This window comes from Pygocentrus nattereri, chromosome 18 (genome assembly GCF_015220715.1).
Source record: "Pygocentrus nattereri isolate fPygNat1 chromosome 18, fPygNat1.pri, whole genome shotgun sequence".
Lineage (NCBI taxonomy): Eukaryota > Metazoa > Chordata > Actinopteri > Characiformes > Serrasalmidae > Pygocentrus > Pygocentrus nattereri.
In genome coordinates this window covers 16,849,969-16,870,763 of record NC_051228.1, presented here as the reverse complement: position 1 = coordinate 16,870,763, position 20,795 = coordinate 16,849,969, and the positions used below count along the sequence as shown (strand labels likewise).

Sequence of the window (20,795 nt, the reverse complement as noted above, 5' to 3'; positions counted from 1 at the left end):
GGATAAGTTAAGCAGAAGAAAAGGAGGAGGAGTGGATTGAGTGAGAAGCTAAGCAGGACAGAAGGAAGAGTGGAGGGGAGAGGGAGAAGTGAGGGAGAAGTGAAGGAGAAATGAAGGAGGAGTGAGACAGTGGTGGAGGAGGAGTGATGAAGGAGTGGATGAGTGAGGGAGGAGTGAGTGAGAAGTAAGCAGGAGAGAAGGAGAAGTGGTGGGGTGAGGGAGTAATGAGGGAGGAGTTAAGGAGGAGCAGTGAGGGAGGCTTTTCCACCCCCGCCGTTGTGCATGGCGCACTGATTGTAGTGTGGGACAGTGTGAGGATGGGGAAGGAGAGGCGCAGGCTGGTGTGTGTGTGCTGTGGTTTGGTCGTGGCTGTGGCGGCGGTGCTGTTGATCATTGTGTGTGTGTCTCGTTCTAAATGTCCAGGGAGGAGATTCTCCCACGGGGCCGTCGCCGCCGACTCACTCATGTGTTCCAACATCGGCAGGTAAGACTGAACACACCTGCACACTCACACACACCTCACGCCTCCAGCCTGTCAACTTATTAACCCCTCATGCATTCAGCAAACTTAAGACTTATTAATCATTTATTACAAAAACACATCATTTGGTGACTAGTACATGTTATTCAGCATCTAATAATAATTATTCCAGTGCTATTAGTTATTCAATAACTACTGTAAATCTCTCAACATCTGCTATGAATTATTTAGTGTCTTCACTGAATTATTCAGTATCTACTATGAATTATTCAGTATCTACTATGAATTAATCAGTACATTTTATTAATTACTCAGTATCTAATATGAATTATTTAGTATCTACTATAAATTATTCAATATCTGCTATAAATTAATCAGTATATTTTACAAATTATTCATTATCTAATATGAATGATCTGCTATGAATCTTTCAGCATCCACTATGGTTTATTCAGTATCTACTATGAATTATTCAGTATCCGCTTTGATTTATTCAGTATCTACTATGAATTATTCAGTATCCGCTTTGATTTATTCAGTATCTACTATGAATTATTCAGTATCCACCTTGATTTATTCAGTATCTACTATGAATTATTCAGCACCTGTGTCTTATAATTACGTATCAGATTCTGTAATGTAAGTGAATAATAAATCACTTTAAATCGACACGGCTCAAACGTCTTTTAGCAGGAAGTGTGTCAAATCTTGTACAGTAATTAAAGCTACTGTTACTGAAAGTTTTGTCAGCAGCGCAGCACAAACATACGGTGTGTGATAACACACTGTGATAATCTGAGCTGTAATCTCTGGAGATTATCAGATGTGCATAAGCAGCACCTGCAGCGCTGTACAGTGAGCGCGCAGACTCAAACAGAGGAACAGAGCTGCTGAGGTTGTGAAGTGTCCGTGTTTATAGATAACAGGGGGTCGAACAGTGTCAGAATCCACATAGTCAAGAATATTAGAGGTACTGAACGACTTTGAGACTAATGGAATGATTTAGGGTTATACTTAGCACCATGCTAACTGGGTTTAAGCTTCCATTAGCCCTGTAGCTCCAGGGCTAAAACTAAAGAAGCAAACTTCATATACCAAATCTGTCTTTGCTGACCGACTACACTTGGCGTAAGAAGGGAGTGGGACTGGCGGGATTAGGTTTTTTGAAAAACTATCACTTTAATGCAGAGTTATCTGTCTTTCCAAACAGTAAGAGAACAGTGGGTTTCTGTCAGCCTGCTAACAGCAAAGCTGGCAGCCCAATGTTAGCGTGTTCAAAAAAATCCTACTTTTCATCACTCATTTTCCACTAACAGTCCAATTCACTGATTTTTCCTTCGTTTCTTTCTATAATGATGTTTTGCAAATTAGTTTCTTAAATAATTTAATACAACCCCCATTTTCAAAAAGTTGGGATGTTGTGCAAAACGTAAACAAAACCTGAATGCAATGATATGCAAAATCTTATTTCTAGAGGAAATATCATCCATTACTAGGAGGCTTAGCTCAGGGGTCGCAACCCAAATGTTCAGAAGAGACATTTTGTCCTTTCAACAAAAATGAAACCACCATGGGAGCCACAACTTTTCATGTCCATTTATCATCTTGGCTGTAAATAAGTCTTAATATGCGCTGATGTTCTAGTCTAGACTAAAAATGCAGACTCCCATTCCTCTGCTTTAACCTTTAGCTCAGCTATAGCAGCTTTTCTCGCACCTCAGTCAGGAAACTTTTACACAAGTTTCTTGGAAAATTTCTCTCAATGTACATTTTTATTTTTTGACATTTTACACTGAAAAATGTTATTCTTGAATTGTTGCACTGCTTGATGGTGCAGTCTTTCACAGAGTGATGAACCCCTACTAATCTTCATTTCTGAAAGACCCAGACTCTCTGGGATGTTCTTTTATACCCAGTCATGTTACTGACCTGTTGCCAACTTTACCAGCCTTGTTGCCCCGTCCCATCTTTTTTGGAACGTGTTGTTGGCATCAAATTCAACATGGGCAGATATTTTTCCATAAACAATAACATTTCTCATATGATATGTTGTCTTTGTACTACTTCCAAAGAAAAAATAGGGTTTAATTGATCTGCACATCATTGCATTTTCACAAAAATCTGTTTGACAAGATTTTAATGTGCAGGACTGTAAACTGGGTGGTCCGCGGGCGGACCAGCTTTGGCATGCAGTCAGCAAAGGACTTTATCAAGCCAAACTGACTATCTGAGCCTGTTGTTTGCTGTGCTAAAGCTGGCACGGATAAGTCAATCTCTCTGATAACACAGAGCAACTCTGTTTATTCACTTTAGTCACTCATGACCTCTCAGCACATGTTTCTTGTGAAGTGTTTTGGATGGGTGTGTAAAGTCTTTGTATGGGCGGATATATGTAAATGTGATGGTATGAGCGACATTACAAAAACAGTGAATTCAAAATGTCCTTCAAGAGTCTGAGGAGCAAATTTTATTTATCCATTATGAATACTGTTCTTTTTTTAATGGTTAAAATTTTTAATATCAATTTTGACTGAAGTGCTGATATGTACAAAAAAAAAGTGGTACGGACTAAAATTTAGAATCTACAATGTTCTCTGTTCTTACTTAAGTAGGCAAACTCCTAGCAATGTGCCTCAGTGTCACGATTGGCCCCTCCCAGTCCTGTCCATGTGTTTGTCTTGGTATCTGTAGTCCTGCCCCTCGTTTCGTGACTCCGCCCCTGATTGTTTTCACCTGTCCCTCGTTTTCCCTTTGTTACTTAAGCCCTGTGTTTGCGCTTTGTCTTTGCTGGTCCTTGTATCGATCTTTGTTTGATGTCCCTCTCCTGTTTGAATCTTTGTTTGATGTTGGATGTTTTGTTTTGTTCTGTTCAAGTCAAGTCAAGTCTAGTTTGTCTACATCGCTCCGCGTTACGCTCAGCTATAAAAAACAAATGAGAAATATTTTTACTACTAAGCTAGCAAAATTATGAATTACGAGCACTGAAAAGTCCACTGCCATTAAATACAAATTTCATCTCTCATTGCTGCTAGGCCTGCTCTCCCCATCCTGCCTGTCAGTTTCATTTCACTCTCTGTTTTCTCAACCTCTGAGCCATCTTCATCTTCCCTCACATGTTCCCATGGTCATTGTCCAGTCGGTTGCACTCTCTCTGACCCCTCATCGTGACGGCCACGTTGCCTTAGTCACTGATGTTTAGCCCCATCCATTCAGCCTACAGCAGTTTAGCCCCATCCATTCAGCCTACAGCAATTTAGCCCCATACATTTATGCTGTGTTTCAGTCCAGGCTGCTGAGGCAAATAAAAAGCCACAAACAAATCAGAACAAAGCTTGTTTACTCATATCAGTCTTAAAGACACAGTCTGTTTAATTGTAAGGGATAACGAGAGGTCAGAACATGTAAATGTAATAATTTACATAATGATTTGTTTACATATAATACAACCCCACTTACAAAAAACTTGGAACACTGTGTAGAATGTAAATAAATCAATGCAATGATTTGCAAATCTCACAGACCCGTATTTTATTCACAAAATAAGTGAATAAGTGAGACATTTCTTGAAAAATAAACTCATTTAGAACTTGATGGCAGCAATGCATCTCAAAAAAGGTGGGATGGGGCAACAAAAGGCTGGAAAAGTAAGTGGTACTAATTAAAAACAGCGAGAGCAGCTTGCAACTTGTGTCTAAAAATTGTGGATCAACTTCAGAAAAATGTTCCTCAATGTAAAATTCCGAAGAGTTTGGACATCCCACCATCTACAATACATAACATCATCAAAAGATTCTGAGAATCTGGAGAAATCCCTGTATACAAGGGACAAGACTGGTCAATACTGAATACTTGCAATCTTCAGGCTCTCAGGCGGCACTGCATTAAAAACAGGCATGGTTCACTGTCTAATCCACAAATGCAAGTTAAAGCTGTATCATGCAAAGAAGAAGTCATCAGTCAACATGATCCAGAAATGCTGCCATCTTCTCTGGGCCAAGGCTCATGTTAAACGGACTGAGGCAAAATGGAAAACTGTTCTGCAGTCAGATTAATCAAAATTTGTAATTCTTTTTGGACACCACAGATGCCGTGTCCTGCAGACTCAAGGGGTCCATCCAGCTTGTTATCAGCACACAGTTCAAAAGCCTGCATCTTTGATGGTATGGGGTTACATTAGTGCCTATGGACTATCTATGATCGTGCACTATCAATGCTGAATAGAATATAGAGGTTTTAGAACAAGATATGCTCCTATCTAGAAAGCGTTGTTTTCAGGGAAGGCCTTGCATATTTAAGCAAGATATTTACAATAATATTTTTGATATATGAAACCAAACAAACATCAAGAAAAAGAAGAAAAATGTAGGATACTGGCCCTTTAATCTACAAGAATTATGTTAAATGTTTCAGAATATTTTCTACATTTATTATATTTTTTAATATTTAGTTTTTGTTCGCATCTGTAGCCCTTGATATCAGCTGATATAAAGCAAAAGTAAATGTGCTAAGAGGTATTTGGATGTTTACACACAATGACAGACCTGGGAGGTTTACGAGTTGTTGAAATAATTCAGTTGCATTGTCAACAGTAGATTCATAAAGTGAAAAGAAAAGTTAACAAGGTCAGCAGAAGAACAATTACCTCTCTGTAGATCGGAGGCATGCAGGAAATTCTGTCACTTTTCTTTGTCTGTTTTTTTGCGAGTCTCTTCCTGAATATGATGCCAGGGTGTGAACACAGCATTTCCTTGTCCCATCAGGTGTCTCTAGGCTCCACTTTGCACCTTTCAGAGCCCTTTGCATTGAAAAATAAACATAAGGAGGCAGCAAGGATGCTGCTATGTAGTCTCTGACTGAATAAATCAGCCTGAATGCAACGTTACTGCACACAGCTGCTCACTGCAGGAAAAGAAATGTTATTCCAGCTTTAAAAAGAAGCAAACAGTCAACATTCTGTGTTTGAACATATTGTGGAATAACTGGTGGTGTCTTAACTTGATGTAAACATGCTGAAATTAAACTCATTGAGCTCATTGAAAAAATAAATAAACAATACATGACAGATTTTTGTTTTGTTAAGTTCCTAATACAAGATCAGTGAACTTAACACAAGAGTGCATTCAAGTGAACAAAAGCTTTATATTGGACCCTCCACAAATATTGGCACCCCTGGTAAACATGAGCAAAACAGGCTGTGCAAAAAACATTCTTTGTTACATTTTTTATATTAACAGAAATCTAACCTAGAAACCTTTTTTGAAGCATAACAATTTAAGAAAATGTAAACTGTATCAGGAAATTATCAGGAAAATATTTTTCTCAAATCTATGTGTGCCACAATTGTTACTGCTTCATTTAATCCCTTCTGAGTTTCTCTAATAAAACTTGGGGTGTCCATGGAAAAAGCTTGATTCTGTGGTCAGTGAACCATTTTTGTGTTGATTTTGAGGGGTGTTTTGGATCATTGTCCTGCTGGAAGATCCACACTATGACCCAGTTTGAGCTTCCCGGCTGAGACAATCAGGTTTACATTTACTATTTGCTGGTACTTCATGGAGTCTGTGACACCATGTATCTGAATAAACCATCCATTGGAAGCAAAACAGCCTTCACAGTATCACGGATCCACCACCATACTTCACAGTGGGGATGAGGTACTTTCCTGCATGGCTGTCTTCGTGTCCATGATAAACTCTGGTACTCCTCGCCAAAAACCTCTATTTTGATCTCATTTTTCCATAGAACATGATCTTACAGAACGTTCTAGTAACATAACTGTAGGAGCTTGAGTTTGTCGAATGTAAGAACACACAGTGATTTTGTACAGAAGGAACGAGTGTTTGCAATGCGGTCGGGTATTTGCCTTGAGTTTGTTTCTGGCCTAAAATATGCTACATCAACACAATTTCGGTTCACTTTCAGCAGTAGTTGTACTGATGTCATATTTTATTCATGTGGAAATCATGCACAGATTAAGTTATGTACAGAGAAAAACCATGCCATTTCAATGCACTAAACCACAGGATTAATTATAATAACAAGAAGCCTTTTAGTCTAAGCTGAAACATTTTAACCACATAGCACTGTGTCTGTTAGTTTAAGACACAGCAGGTCATTGACAATTAAAGTTTACCACACTTCAGTGGTTTCATGTTAGAAATTCTACTGTTCAGCCAACATTGGCAACCATGCTGTCTCAGCAACCAGAAACAAACCTGGAGGGAGTGTTTGTCCCCTGTTTTGTCTTGTGTGGAGCTGCATGTCCAAAATCAGCTCAGACTGAGTATTGGAAACCAGAGCTGTGAGTGAAAGAGTTCATTCAGTTCCAGCTCTCCTACAGCTTTTACAGAATGTAGAGACATAACATCACTGTCTACCTATTTCAGCAGGATTTGTTTTTGCACCTGAACAGTTTAAGACAGACGGTTCATTTGTTCATGGTGCAGTGTGAATTTGAAATAAAGACTCATTCAGAGCGGTTTGATGTGAAATGCTCTGTTCTAGAGAAACTTACAGAGTCAGAATTGTTCACAGCGGTGATGTCCACCCCTAAAAGCTCCCTCACAGAAAGTTATTACATGAAATGGTTATGTATTTTACTGCCTGATGACTGAGACACTGTTTTATGACAGTTTTGTTTTAGCCTCAAAATCCACTCATGGTGGAGAGATACATAATGTGCAGGGTGTGGTGAGGTAAAATAATCCCCAAAGAAAACGTTTCCATCAACAACATTCCATATGAAACTCAGAAGACTTGCGTAGGTTCACTGGTGGTTTTGGATGGTAAATGTCTATATTTGTATTGTAGTCATGACAACCCCTGGTTCCCATCACCACCACTGTGAAGAAATCTGAACCATTTCATACCAAACTACTCTGAATCACTCTGTTTATACCTCGCATGCTCAATCACACAGGACATTTTGGGTGGAATTCCTCTTCTTCTAATAGGCTAAAGGTAATATAAGCTAATGTTCAGGAATCTAACAGGCAGCAGGACTTTCACTAACGACATTATTAATTATGTAATCCAGCTGTCATTTTGACTCAAATAATAAACTTTGCAGAGTCTTTCATGGATTTCAAACTTTAAAATTGGAAACAGAAACTAGGAAGTCTTTTAGACTCATCTAACCATGAAATACATGTTAATTACTGTAAACATTGTTCTTTATACAGCACACAAAGAGTGGAAATGTGTGCGAGTGGACTGTATACTGTGATCACTCTGGTCTTTCTTTCTCTTTCTGGCCTTTTTTTCCTTCTCTGTTTTTCTTTGCGGTCTTTTTTATTTTTCTTTCTGTGTTTTAAAATTTCTTTCCGGTCTTTTTTCTTTCTGGTCTTCTTTTCCTTCTCTGTGTAAAGCATCCTTTGGTTTGTGAAAACTGAAGTCAGTACTTTCAAGTGTGATAGCAGATATATGAAAAAGAAACTTGATAACTCCATTAAGTTTTCGATTATCTACTTGTTAAATCCTAATGTATACATACAGTGTATACTCCTGATCAATGCACAACCCTGAGTTTGTGACTAGTGGCCTCAGCTCATTTTTGTGCATCCATATGGTTAGTTGTAACTCATAGTGACTCATAGGACTCTCAGAAGGACGGAGGGCATCTGGCTAAGTTCATGGCTTTGGTATTGAGGTCTAACCATAGAACCTAAAACCATCATCAAATGGTTCTAACACTACTTACTTTTACTTGTACTCATTAAAGTAACAGTACTTTTACTTAAATAGGAATAATCAGAGCTTTTCACTTCTGACACCACTGTTACCATCATCTCTACACTCCATCAATTTACACCAAACCACTCTGAATCACTCTGTTTACATCTCACACACTCAATTCTGCACATAAGTGTATGTTACATAGACAGACTGCAGCATTAGATTATAGCCTTTATTTTGGGCTCCTATCAGACAGACAGTGAGATTAAAGCAGAGACACTAGTAACTCTCTGTTTACTTTTTTAGATTATGAGGATAGTTTTCATTTAAGAGAATTCTGTATTTGATCCTCAGGTGTTACTGTGTTTTCTTGCAAAACAAGATGAGACACAACAATAACATATCATCAAATTTTAATTGTAATATATGCTAACAAACAATTGTGTGGATTTAAAGTTCAAAATCTTAATACTGAGTGTGTTCTTAATAATCTGATTAATAATTTAATTGATTCAATGTGTTTGCACTTAATAATCTAAGAACTGCAGAAAATCAGATTGTGTCAGTAACTGATTCAGAGCGTTTTTTGTGATGTGCGACCAGAAAGCAGACACTCGTGGTTAAAACACAAAAGTAAAGTTTTACTTGGGAAGAGGTAGAGAGGAGTCAGAAAACAGGCATGGGTCAAGGCCAGTACAATCAGGGCAGGGCAAAATCCACAAAAACAGGACAGAACCAAAACAGCAAACCAACCAGGCAACGGTACAAAAGAGAGAGTCCAAAAACGGTCGTGAGAATAAACAGGCAGGAAGTCATACCTGATCAAAATCAGTACAGGAAGGAAAGCTCAGTAAGTCTCACAGGGAAAACAATACTTCGCAAAGAGCTAAACTAAAGCCCGGGCTTATATATATCCTGTGGTCAGGTGATCTTGCAAAGGATTTTGGGGAATGGAGTCTGAAAACAAGAGAGAAGGGAACAGCTCCTCCTCATGAGTCCACAACGGATTCTGGGAATTGTAGTTCTGGTCCATATGCGGACTGGTTGCAGGTGTGACAGTTTTCATGATCTTGGGTGAACAGATAAATTCCAGGTCTACATGCGTCAGGCAGAAATTGGATTTCTGCTTTACAACCAGCCAATAAACTCACAGAATAAGACGTAATGTGAACATAACGAAAACTCCAATATATTTTTAACATCAACTTACTTTAGCGAAAAATATGCAAACATCCTCTAGTTCCCATAGTTCAAACACGAGGACCAGCACAGTCCTAGAAATTATCCTACTATTTATTTTCTGTTAACCCTGTGGGGTCCACAAGCTCACAGATTCAGACTGCTGCTAACTGAATAAAGGGTTTTGATCATGTGAACTAATCATTGGCAGATCCATGTAAGTTTATGATGGGAATGTATCACAAAACTATCAAAGAAAGATGTTGATTTGTTGAAATATTTGGGTCACACATTTTGTGTAAATAATGGAAAGCAGATTCCTAAAGGAGTGCACTGAGTGTTTAGTTCTCATTAAAGTCTTCATGGGAGTCAGAAAAAGTTGTTAATTCAGAGCCCCCCCCCAAAATCAAACCCCCTTAGCCAGTTCCCTGCACACTATAAGCATTCAGTCATTCCCAGCAAATATAAAAAATAACTGGAGCTCCACCAAGTTAAACATCTGCTCCATCTAGAACAGGCCTGGAGTCGAACAGGAGTAATGACAAAGAAGAATGCATTCAGTGCCAAACACTGAAGCAGTGTAATATTCCTGCCTTCAGGTTCTCGCTGAAGAAACGTGACACGACACATTACTTGCTGTTGTTCTGAAGTCATGGCTGTTAACCAATTACTTCATAAAGTGAGGAACCAAAAATCACAAGTAGGAACACATCAACACCACAGAAAAGCTCACATCAGCCAGCTTAAAGGAAAGCATCAACACTCTGTGTCTGTATATAGAATTTGTGTCTTTAGTATTTATAGCGCTTATAGTGTTTATAGCATCAATGGCATTTATAGAAATGATGATGTCTATAGTATCTATAGTGTTTATAGTGGTTCCACTGCAGCAGAATCACAGCTAATGTGTTTGCTGAGGTGATCGATGTGATAGAATTGTGGTGTAACTGCTGTGCCATAGACTGCTGTTGAGGGATGGGGAACAGGGGAGGGGGGAACAGGCAGCTGTAGGGGCATGGTGGGAGTCATTATACATTGCAATGCATGCTCATGATTGTAGTGCAGCGCATTGTGAAGCATTAACTGGCAACTAGTGAACCTGTGTCTCCTACCACAAATTATTTGTTCTCTACTGTCTCTACTGTCTCTTTACTGTTGCAGCTTAGCAAATATCTGAGTTTTTGCATAGTTTTTTGCAGCCTGTCATCCTGTCTGTGAGAATGACATAAGAATTTGCCTTCATATCCTCATCATACCCTACCAAACCCCAAAGCCACTTCAGCTTAGAACACCCAGAGTTCTCTGGCCTTTAGGACTGTTAGTTAACTGTTCTATGTCAAAATAGTCCTTGTGGAGAAGCTATAGGAACAGTTACTCTTTGTGCTCAGACCTTCAACACAAAGGTCCCATTTCCATTGTAAGTGAAATAGTTCTCAGGGCCATACTGCTGCTCTGGTTTGGACTCATGAGAGTGAGGCACAGTTATAAGTAATCATGGCATTAACTTTCATTGTTACGCAGACGATACGCAACTGTACATATCAGCCAAGCCTCATGACAAATACAGATTAAAGAAAATAGAGTCCAGTTCTATCATAACTTCATTGGCCTGTTAAATTCCATATTGATTATAAAATTCTTTTATTGACGTATAAAGTCCTACATGGGCTCGTTCCTGAGTACTTACAAGACCTTATTTCCTATTATGAGCAATCACAACTACTCAGATCACAGAGTTCTGGCTTATTAATAGTTCCCAGAATTCATAAGGCTACAGCTGGGGGAAGAGCTTTTTCTTATAAAGCCCCCAAACTCTGGAATGATCTTCCAGAAAATCTTTAAAACTAGGCTGAAAACTCACTTGTTCAGTTTAGCTTTTGGTAGGTAATGTTCCCCCTTAGATAAAGGCAGCAGATCCAGGGGTCCATGGACACAGGGAATTAGAGTAAACTGAGACGCTGGTGCTGTCACCCCGCTGCTCGCATGCGGTCATTCAGGTTTGTGGACGGTGGAGTGGAGGGATGCCAAACTGTTTCAGAGTGCTGCCGTGTCTGTGTGTCCTTCTGGTTCTCTGGAGTCAATAGCCACACTCTGGAAATGTTTACATCCCCTGTTTTACGTACAAACAGACAGAATAAAACTAATTTCCTCTCCCTGCCGTTTTTCCGAGTATACAACCACCCACATGTCCGGCTGGACACTAAAGGACGACTGACTGTCGAGCCCTCCTGCTAGCCACTTCAGACCAGCTGCCCACACCCAAGCTACCACCACTTCCCTTGGACTAGCTGCCCACCCTACACTGATGTTTTCATACACTCCTAGCTATTACTACTACTAACACTACTGCTATTAATATTAGTAGTATAATCACTTGTAGGTAGTTTGACCAGAGGAGGATGGCCCCCCCCCTGCTGACCCAAGGTTTCTTCCTCAGTTCTGAGGGAGTTTTTCCTGGGCACTGTTGCCCCAGGCTTGCCCACCGGGGGGTTTTTACATTCTTGTTAAAACTTTGTCTTTTATGGAATTCTGTGAAACTTCTTTGTGACAACATCTATTGTAAAAAGCGCTATACAAATAAATTTGATTTGATTTAATTTGATAACAATTTTTTTTTTCCATCTGCTGAGCTGCTAAATCAGACCCAGAAATTTAAGAAAACTACACAAAACAGTGGATTCTGCAGCAGAATCGCAGCTAATGTGTTTGCTGAGGTGATCAGTGTGATAGAATTGTGGTGTAACTGCTGTGCCATAGACTGCTGTTCGGGGATGGGGAACAGGGGAGGGGGGGAACAGGCAGGGGCAGGGGCAGGGGCAGGGGCACGGTGGGAGTCCATATTACATTGCAATGCATGCTCATGATTGTAGTGCAGCGCATTGTGAAGCATTAACTGGCAACTAGTGAACCTGTGTCTCCTACCACAAATTATTTGTTCTCTACTATTTGAATGCAGCTTAGCAAATATCTGAGTTTTTGCATAGTTTTTACAGCCTGTCATCCTGTCTGTGAGAATGACATACACATTTGCCTTCATATCCTCATCATACCCTACCAAATCCCAAAGCCACTTCAGCTTAGAACACCCAGAGTTCTCTGGCCTTTAGGACTGTTAGTTAACTGTTCTATGTCAAAATAGTCCTTGTGGAGAAGCTATAGGAACAGTTACTCTTTGTGCTCAGACCTTCAACACAAAGGTCCCATTTCCATTGTAAGTGAAATAGTTCTCAGGGCCATACTGCTGCTCTGGTTTGGACTCATGAGAGTGAGGCACAGTTATAAGTAATCATGGCATTAACTTTCATTGTTACGCAGACGATACGCAACTGTACATATCAGCCAAGCCTCATGACAAATACAGATTAAAGAAAATAGAGGACTGTGTAAAAGACGTGAAATGCTGGATGTTACGGAACTTTCTTCTACTAAACAGTAACAAAACAGAGGTTCTCCTTCTGGGTCCTAAATTGGCAAGAAATAAACTACCAGATTTAATTTTAAATCTCGCCGACTTTCCAGTCACACCTGGCTCAGCAGCAAAAAATCTTGGCGTCATAATTGATTCAGATTTATCATTCAATCAACACGTTTCTGCAGTATGCGGAACCTTTGTTCCAATGTTACACTAGTAACAGTACCTACTGTACCAAACAGCATTGATATCTACATTTATAACAGCCAAGCAGGTGGAACCAAACCTGTACTGCTGTATTTGAATGTGTAGGCCACTTTATAAGATAACTAGGATTAGGATTACAGGATTAATTTTACCAGCCGCTCAACTCTGCTTTCTCAGATATGAGTCTTTATAATCAAACTGGCTCCAGCAGCTTCTGTTGGTCAGAACTGAACCTGTTCTGTGGTGAGAACAGCTGGTAGCACATAGCTGACTTTTAGTACCGTTTAACATTTAGCAGTTTTTTGCTAGATTGATGGTTTGACATTAATTGAGTAGTGGGTTTAAAATCACTCACTGCTTATATATATTTGGCAACTGTGTGAGCAAAACTGAACACATTTAATTATTTTTTGGTTTTGGGCAAGAATAAATGTATGACCAATCAGCAAATTGTTATATCACCCCGAATAAACAGTTCTGCAGCCTTGAGTGCAGTTAGGCCCCATTTCTATTGTGAAGCCAAATGGTTTTCAGGACCTTACTGCACAGTTCCATGCTGGTGCAGACTAGCGAGACCAGTTGCATGTGTATTTGTCCATATGCAGTGCCACTAAATCAGAACCAGGAAATTCTGAAAAAACTGCAGAAAAACTGGCTAACTGCTAACAGGCTAATAGTTACACACCCATTACCCACCACAACCCACATTCGATTCCACCTGTCATTCCCTGCTCCAGTCTCTCAGGGTGCTCTCAAATTCTTTATTGTCTAAACTGGTGGTATTTGAGCACGAGTTACTGAAACAGCCTGTACAGCCTGTGGGTTGCATCTGTTTTCTACTAGCTACATGAGCATTTGCATTGCCCAGCAGGCCAGCTACAGCTCAAAGCACTAAAGAACAATAGCTATTTTTTTATTGTCTTGTCACTTAAACACCAGATATTTTTATTTTCAGATGATTTCAGTGATTTTAGGCATCACTTAGCTGAGTCCAAGCCTGTACTGCAGTAGGAGGCACCGTACTTTCGCGTTAGTTCAGACTATACAGCTTAAAGCTCTACAGAACAGGTTTCAGCTTTCTGTTTCTTCATAGTCAGTTGACTTCACTCTCTGCTATAAGTTTTTATCATCCATGCTTGTGATAGCAGAGCAGGTACTCAAATTGAATACACCAGACAGCAGGTTTAATTTCAGATTTCTGTCCCTCTAACACCAGCCACTCGTCAATAAACATCGTTTGATGTTTATTGAATTGTGGGTTTAAAATGCATTGCTTTTATTTAACTGGCACCTGTGAGAGTGAACTGAACTTATTTCATTGTTTTTGGGTGTGAAATAATGCAGCAGAATGCTGTAGCAGAATACCGATATAAACAGAGAACCAATCAGCGAATCACTATGTTCTGTGGCCCTGAGCATGGTTAGATATTTTAAGGCAGAATTTGTGAATACTTCTCTCAAACTCAACCTGCAGTAAACTTAACTATTTGTAAATCTGAAATAAAATTAACCTTGACATCAATTTGATATAATTAAACGGTTATATCGTATAGGAATATGTATCCTTTTCGGAAGTAGTCTGCAGTTTATTTCCATTTTTTGCTGAACACCTTTGCAAGGGTTTTGTTATCTAGTTCATTAGCGTCTATTACAAAAAATCTAATCAGAGTATCTCTGAAATACTTTTTAGGTAAATAAGCTCCAGTAATCAAGTCAAGAGGCTTTTATTGTCATTCCATCTATGTACAAGTACACAGTGGAGTGAAATTATGTTCCTCCAGGAACAACACGGTGCAACAAGGAACAAAAAGTATAAAGTGCGAACGTGCAGACACAGTGTACAAACAAAAATTAAGCTAGAAACAATATAATAAATATGATACATTTTTATGGATAGAATTTCTAGGCACAGTCAGGGGATGGAGGGTGTCTGGTTTGGTGACCTCAGGGTCACATCGCTGCTGTTTGCAGATGATGTGGTCCTATTGGGGACATCAGGCCGCGAACTTCAGCTTTCGCTGGATCGATTTGCAGCCGAGTGTGAAGCGGCCGGGATGAGAATCAGTACCTCCAAATCCGAGACCATGGTTCTCAGGCGGAAAAGGGTGGAGAGCCCTCTCTGGGTCGGGGATAAGCTGTTGCCTCAAGTGGAGGAGTTCAAGTATCTCGGGGTCTTGTTCACGAGTGATGGTACAAGGGAGCGGGAGATTGACAGGCGGATTGGTGCTGGGTCAGCAGTGATGCGGGCTCTTTACCGGTCTGTTGTGGTAAAGAAAGAGCTGAGCCATAAGGCAAGGCTCTCGATTTACTGGTCGATCTACGTTCCCACCCTCACCTATCGTCATGAGCTTTGGGTAATGACTGAAAGAATAAGATCGCGAATACAAGCGGCCGAAATGAGTTTCCTCCGCAGGGTGTCTGGACTCTCCCTTAGAGATAGGGTGAGAAGTTTGGTCATCCGGGAGTAGAGCCGCTGCTTCTTCACATCGAGAGGAGTCAGCTGATGTGGTTCGGGCATCTGCTTAGGATGCCTCCTGGACGCCTCCCTCGGGAGGTGTCACAGGCAAGTCCACCTGGGAGGAGACCCCGGGGAAGACCCAGGAAACGCTGGCGTGACTATATCGCCCAGCTGGCCTGGGAGCGCCTCGGAATCCCCCTTGGAGAGCTAGTGGAAGTGGCTGGGGAAAGGGAGGTCTGGGCCTCATTGCTTAGGATGCTGCCCCCGCGACCCGAACCCCGGAGAAGTGGAAGATAATGGATAGATGGATAAACAGACATTAGACACAGTAAACAGACAGGACAGCGCAGCACTGACACAGCACTTATTTCTGGACATGAGGTAGTGAGAATAAGGTGCAGAGATATTTAACATGCTGTGATCTGTGTGTCACACAGTCAGATGACATACATAAACACAGCAGTTACTTAGGTAGTAAAACCTGAGTAAAACAGTGTAAACACAGTGTTAACAGTAGACACAGAGAAGTGGATGAAATAGGCTAGGAAGGAGAGATTAGGAATACCTAAACAGTGTTGCATACAAAATGTAATATATTCTAAGTATAATCAGTGTTGTGTAGGTTGCTGAAAATAATTATACTTAGTACATACTTCTTTTAAAAGTAACTGAATTACTTTACCAATTACTCCATATAAACATAATTAGTCACTAGGGAAACTTTCTAAATGTCGAAATTCTAACTGTTGATATATGCTGCATGTCTTCAATAACATCTCTAGCAAACATTCTGTTTAGTTCTGCCTGGCCTACAGACGGCAGACAGATTCCTGGGTTTGAAGTCGAGTCATAGCTGTTTGGATGGCTGGCTTGTTGGTCAGCATCACTAGCACTGGGGGTTTTCCTGTTTAGTGTTTTAGCCAGCTGCTTCAGAAGATAACAATTACTATTCTTTGATGTGTATAAAGGCACTAAATTTACAGCTCAGCAGAGCATTCCTGTCCTTGATCTTGAGGTTGGGAGGATAACGCCCAACTTTCCAGGACCGTGAGATCACACTGCCCAAACTGTTGGACAGTATGTGGGCTAACAATGATTGATTTATTCATTTATTTGGCAGCCATGAGGTCTTGTAACATTAGATCATAAATAGAAGCTGGGGAAACAGGCAGTGTTAGTCTACTAGAGTCTGCAGGTCATTAATATTTTCAAGCAAAACAAAAGTAACGAATAACAAGACAATTAAAATTTCAGTGATTGCAGTTGAAAAGGTAATTAGATATGTTACCTGCTACTATTAAAAGTAGCACAATTACAGTAACACAAATGTATAAATATTGCAATGTATTCCATTTTACTCTGAAGTTGAAGAGAGCTGTCGTCTCAGAGATTTGGAAGGTGAAATGTGAAAACGTTAGTAATTGTGTGGTACAATGGGACACATTCACAGAGTAGTTTACAGCACACTGTGGAATGGGGTCACTTTTCCTACATCCTTTTCAGTGCCTGAGGTTAGAGTTTCTCAGCCTCTGTGTTGTAAAGGACAGAGCGCTGCTATTGAGAGAGAACTGTGGATAACTGAAACTGATATTACATGTACTATTATTATGCTTGATGCAATAATACATGGAACATGCAATGCTTACTAGATAGGACACAACAAAGCATGCAATTGCTGATTGTCAAGTCTTTTTTGCATAAGTACAACACATATCATATGAAGTACTGAAGCCTAAATATAGTATTAATTATGATGGTGAGGTTATTCTCATCTCTCTTTTCTAAAAATTATTTAGAACTATCATCTAAAGCCAACTGAATATAAACCAGACCTCACACATATCGTTTTATTATTAATTATACAACAGTTAGTTCCGGCCATGCAAGCTGATTGGTTAACTGTGCTGATAGTTCACCATAAGGTCATGGGTTTTTCACAAACACTGTATCACTCCGATAAGACGGTGTAGCGAGTAAACGAAGCTGGTTACTGTGACATAGCAACGAGCTGCGTGCTAAGAAACTGTAGTTTGGTGGAAGGAATTGCTGACATTAAAACATAAGAAAAGACCCATATGAACATGAAGACATGTTCACAGCCCAATTTATTACTTTCTTATTTTATTTTTTTAACTGTATAAAAGCAATAGAACACTCGAAGATCACGGCAGTGATGTGATTTTGCATTTATACTCTCCCTCTCATGTTCTATTGCTGAAATGAAGACTTAATAATAACAATCTGATCTGCCCTCAGAGGATGACTGAACTTTGGAACCAATGAAGTGAACTTTTTTTAAACGTGTAGAAAATGGACTCTTTAATTTTGTTTGAAGGTTTTGTTCATATTCAATGATGAAAGAAAGAAAAACGTTAAGTATCGTGACCGAAACCAAATGATGTTGAGACCGAGACTAAATAATCAAATCAAATCAAATTTATTTGTATAGCGCTTTTTACAACGGATGTTGTCACAAAGCAGCTTTACAGAATTTCAGAAAAGACAAAGTTTCAACAGGACTGTAAGAATGTACAGAATGTACAGAAACCCCCCAGTGGGCAAGCCGGGGGCAACAGTGGCAAGGAAAAACTCCCTCAGAACTGAGGAAGAAACCTTGGGAGGAACCAGGCTCACCAGGGGGGACCCATCCTCCTCTGGTCAAACTACATACAAGTGATTATATTATTAATATTAATAGCAGTAATATTGATATTAGGAATATCTAGGAGTCTATGAGAACATCAGTGTAGGGTGGGCAGCTCATCCAAGGTAGTTGGTGGTAGCTGGGGCGTGGGCAGCTGGTCTGAAGTGGGTAGCAGGGGGGCTCGGCAGTCAGTCGTCCTTCAGTGTCCAGCCGGACATGTGGGCGGTTGTATACTCGGAAAAAAAGGAGGTAAATGGAATTAGTTTTGTTCTATCCGTTTGTACATAAACAGGGAATGTAAACATTTACAGAGTGTGGCTAACGACTCCGGCAGATCTGACCATGACAGCTTAACTAAAAGGAGAGAACCAGAAGGACACACAGACACGGCAGCACTCTGAAACAGTTCGGCATCCCTCCACTCCACCGTCCAAACTTGAGTGACCACGTGCGAGCAGCGGGACGACAGCACCAGCGTCTCAGTTTACTATAATTCCCTGTGTCCATGGACCCCTGGATCTGCTGCCTTTATCTAAGGGGGAACATTACCTACCAAAAGCTAAACTGAACAAGTGTGTTTTCAGCCTAGTCTTAAAGATTGAGACAGTGTCTGAGTCCCGAACAGTTTCTGGAAGATCATTCCAGAGTTTGGGGGCTTTATAAGAAAAAGCTCTTCCCCCAGCTGAAACCTTCTGAATTCTGGGGACTATTAATAAGCCAGCACTCTGTGATCTGAGTAGTCGTGATGGCTCATAATGAGAAATAAGGTCTTGCAGGTATTCAGGAGCAAGACCATGTAGGGCTTTAATGCATATGTGCATTAATAATAAATAATACGCAATAATGCAGAGACCAAGACAAGACAGAGTCTAAATTATGAAATGAAGATGAGACAGAGTCCAAATAATGTAGAGACTGAGATGGGACCAAGTACAAATGATGTTGAGACTGAGATGAGACCAAGTCTAAATCATATCGAGATTTAGATGGGACCAAGTACAAATGATTTTGAGACTGAGATGAGAACAAGTCTAAATGATGTTGAGACTGAGATGAGACAGAGTCCAAATAATGTCTAGGCCGAGATGAGACACAGTCTAAATTATGTCAAGACTGAGAGGAGAACGAGTCCAAATGTTGCGACCCAGATGAGACCAAGTCTAAATAAAGTCGAGACCGAGATGAGACCAAGTTCAATTAATGTTGAGGCTGGGCCGAGACCAAGTCCAAAAGATGTCAAGACTGAGTCAAGACCAAGTCCAAATTATGTCAAGATGAGTCCAAATGATGTGTAAACTGAGATGAGGCAGAATCCAAATAATGACAAGGCCGAGATGAGACCTAGTCTAAATGATGATGAGACAAATTCATATGATGCTTGAATTTTCCTCACTATTTTAAAAGTAGTGTTATGTGTTTTGAATTTTGTGACATCATAAAAAACAACACATTCACATATAAACTCACCAGCTACTTTATTAGGTAAACCTGTTAGAATGCAAACAGCTAATCAGCCAATCACATGGCCGCAACTCAATGCATTTAAACATGTAGAGGTGGTCAAGACAACTTGCTGAAGTGCAGGCCGAGCATCAGAATGGGGAAGAAAGGGGATTTAAGTGACTTTGAACGTGGCGTGGTTGTTGGTACCAGACGGGCTGGTCTGAGTATTTCAGAAACTGCTGATCTACTGGGATTTTCACGCACCAACATCTCTATGGTTTACAGAGAATGGTCAGAAAGAGAGAAAATATCCAGTGAGCGGCAGTTGTGTGGAAGAAAATGCCTTGTTGTTGTGAGAGTTTAGAGGAGAATGGGCAGACTGGTTTAAGATGATAGAAAGGCAACAGTAACTCAAATAACGACCAAAATCTCTGAGGAATGTTTCCAACACCTTGTTGTAGTTATGCCACAAAGAATTAAGGCAGTTCTGAAGGCAAAAGGGTGTCCAACCTTTTACTAGCAAGATGTACCTAATAAAGTGGCCAGTGAGTGAATATACACTTAATGATAGTTTCGAAAACTGTCAATCATTATTTAGACAAAACTCTTCATACCAAGGAAGATACTGGGATGAACATAAAGATGAGAAGGTAAAGATAGTAATCAGAATCTAACCTTACTCAGTCTTAGTAGACGAGGTCTTGATGGTGAGTGTGTCTAAAGCTTTTGTTCAAAACAAGAAAGAACAGCACAGAGATTCTTCAACTCTGTGAGGGTGAGCGATGGCAGGTGAACGGTGTCGGTGTTCCTCTGGATCTCACCTGTCCTCAAACTCATTCATCAGACTGGCATTCCTGCGTAACAGAAATGTGATATTCTGGCAGGAACTGATTCACAGTACACACTGCATGTATGTGAGGTTTGTTTTCATGAACCGATGAACAGTGAAGGTTTCTTCAGTATTGAAGGCCGTTGACTCTGTAGGCAAATGCCCCAGTTTTCTCACCATAAATCTCTGTCGTAGAGGTCTGCACCCCTGCAGCTGACCAGCTAAACTCCAAAAATATCCATTCTGTGGTTTAATTACTGCTTTGTGTTTACTGGGAATGAATGGTGTTTGGTGAAGTTACTCACAGTGATGACCATGTTTCTGTTATTTTAGTGGAAATAATGAGTTTGAGATCATAAGTCTTTGCTACTACTTACTTAAGGTGTGGGAATGAGATAATCAAAATATAAAAGTTAAATCATGAACATGACCTAAGGTGAAAGGAGTGGGAATAAAATAAGTAAATTG

At 40.1% G+C, this 20,795-nt stretch overlaps 1 protein-coding gene across 2 annotated transcripts in view; it reads left to right on the top strand.

The window, feature by feature from the left end:
• The first annotated feature begins 222 nt into the window (after positions 1-222).
• Positions 223-20,795, top strand: part of ggt5b (gamma-glutamyltransferase 5b) — a 45,852-nt gene continuing 25,279 nt past the window's right edge. For both annotated transcript variants that reach the window (XM_017693612.1, XM_017693611.1), the window contains exon 1: positions 223-484. In XM_017693612.1, coding sequence (XP_017549101.1) covers positions 225-484 — 260 coding nt within the window. In that variant the 5' untranslated portion in view covers positions 223-224. The remainder of the gene's footprint in view (positions 485-20,795) is intronic.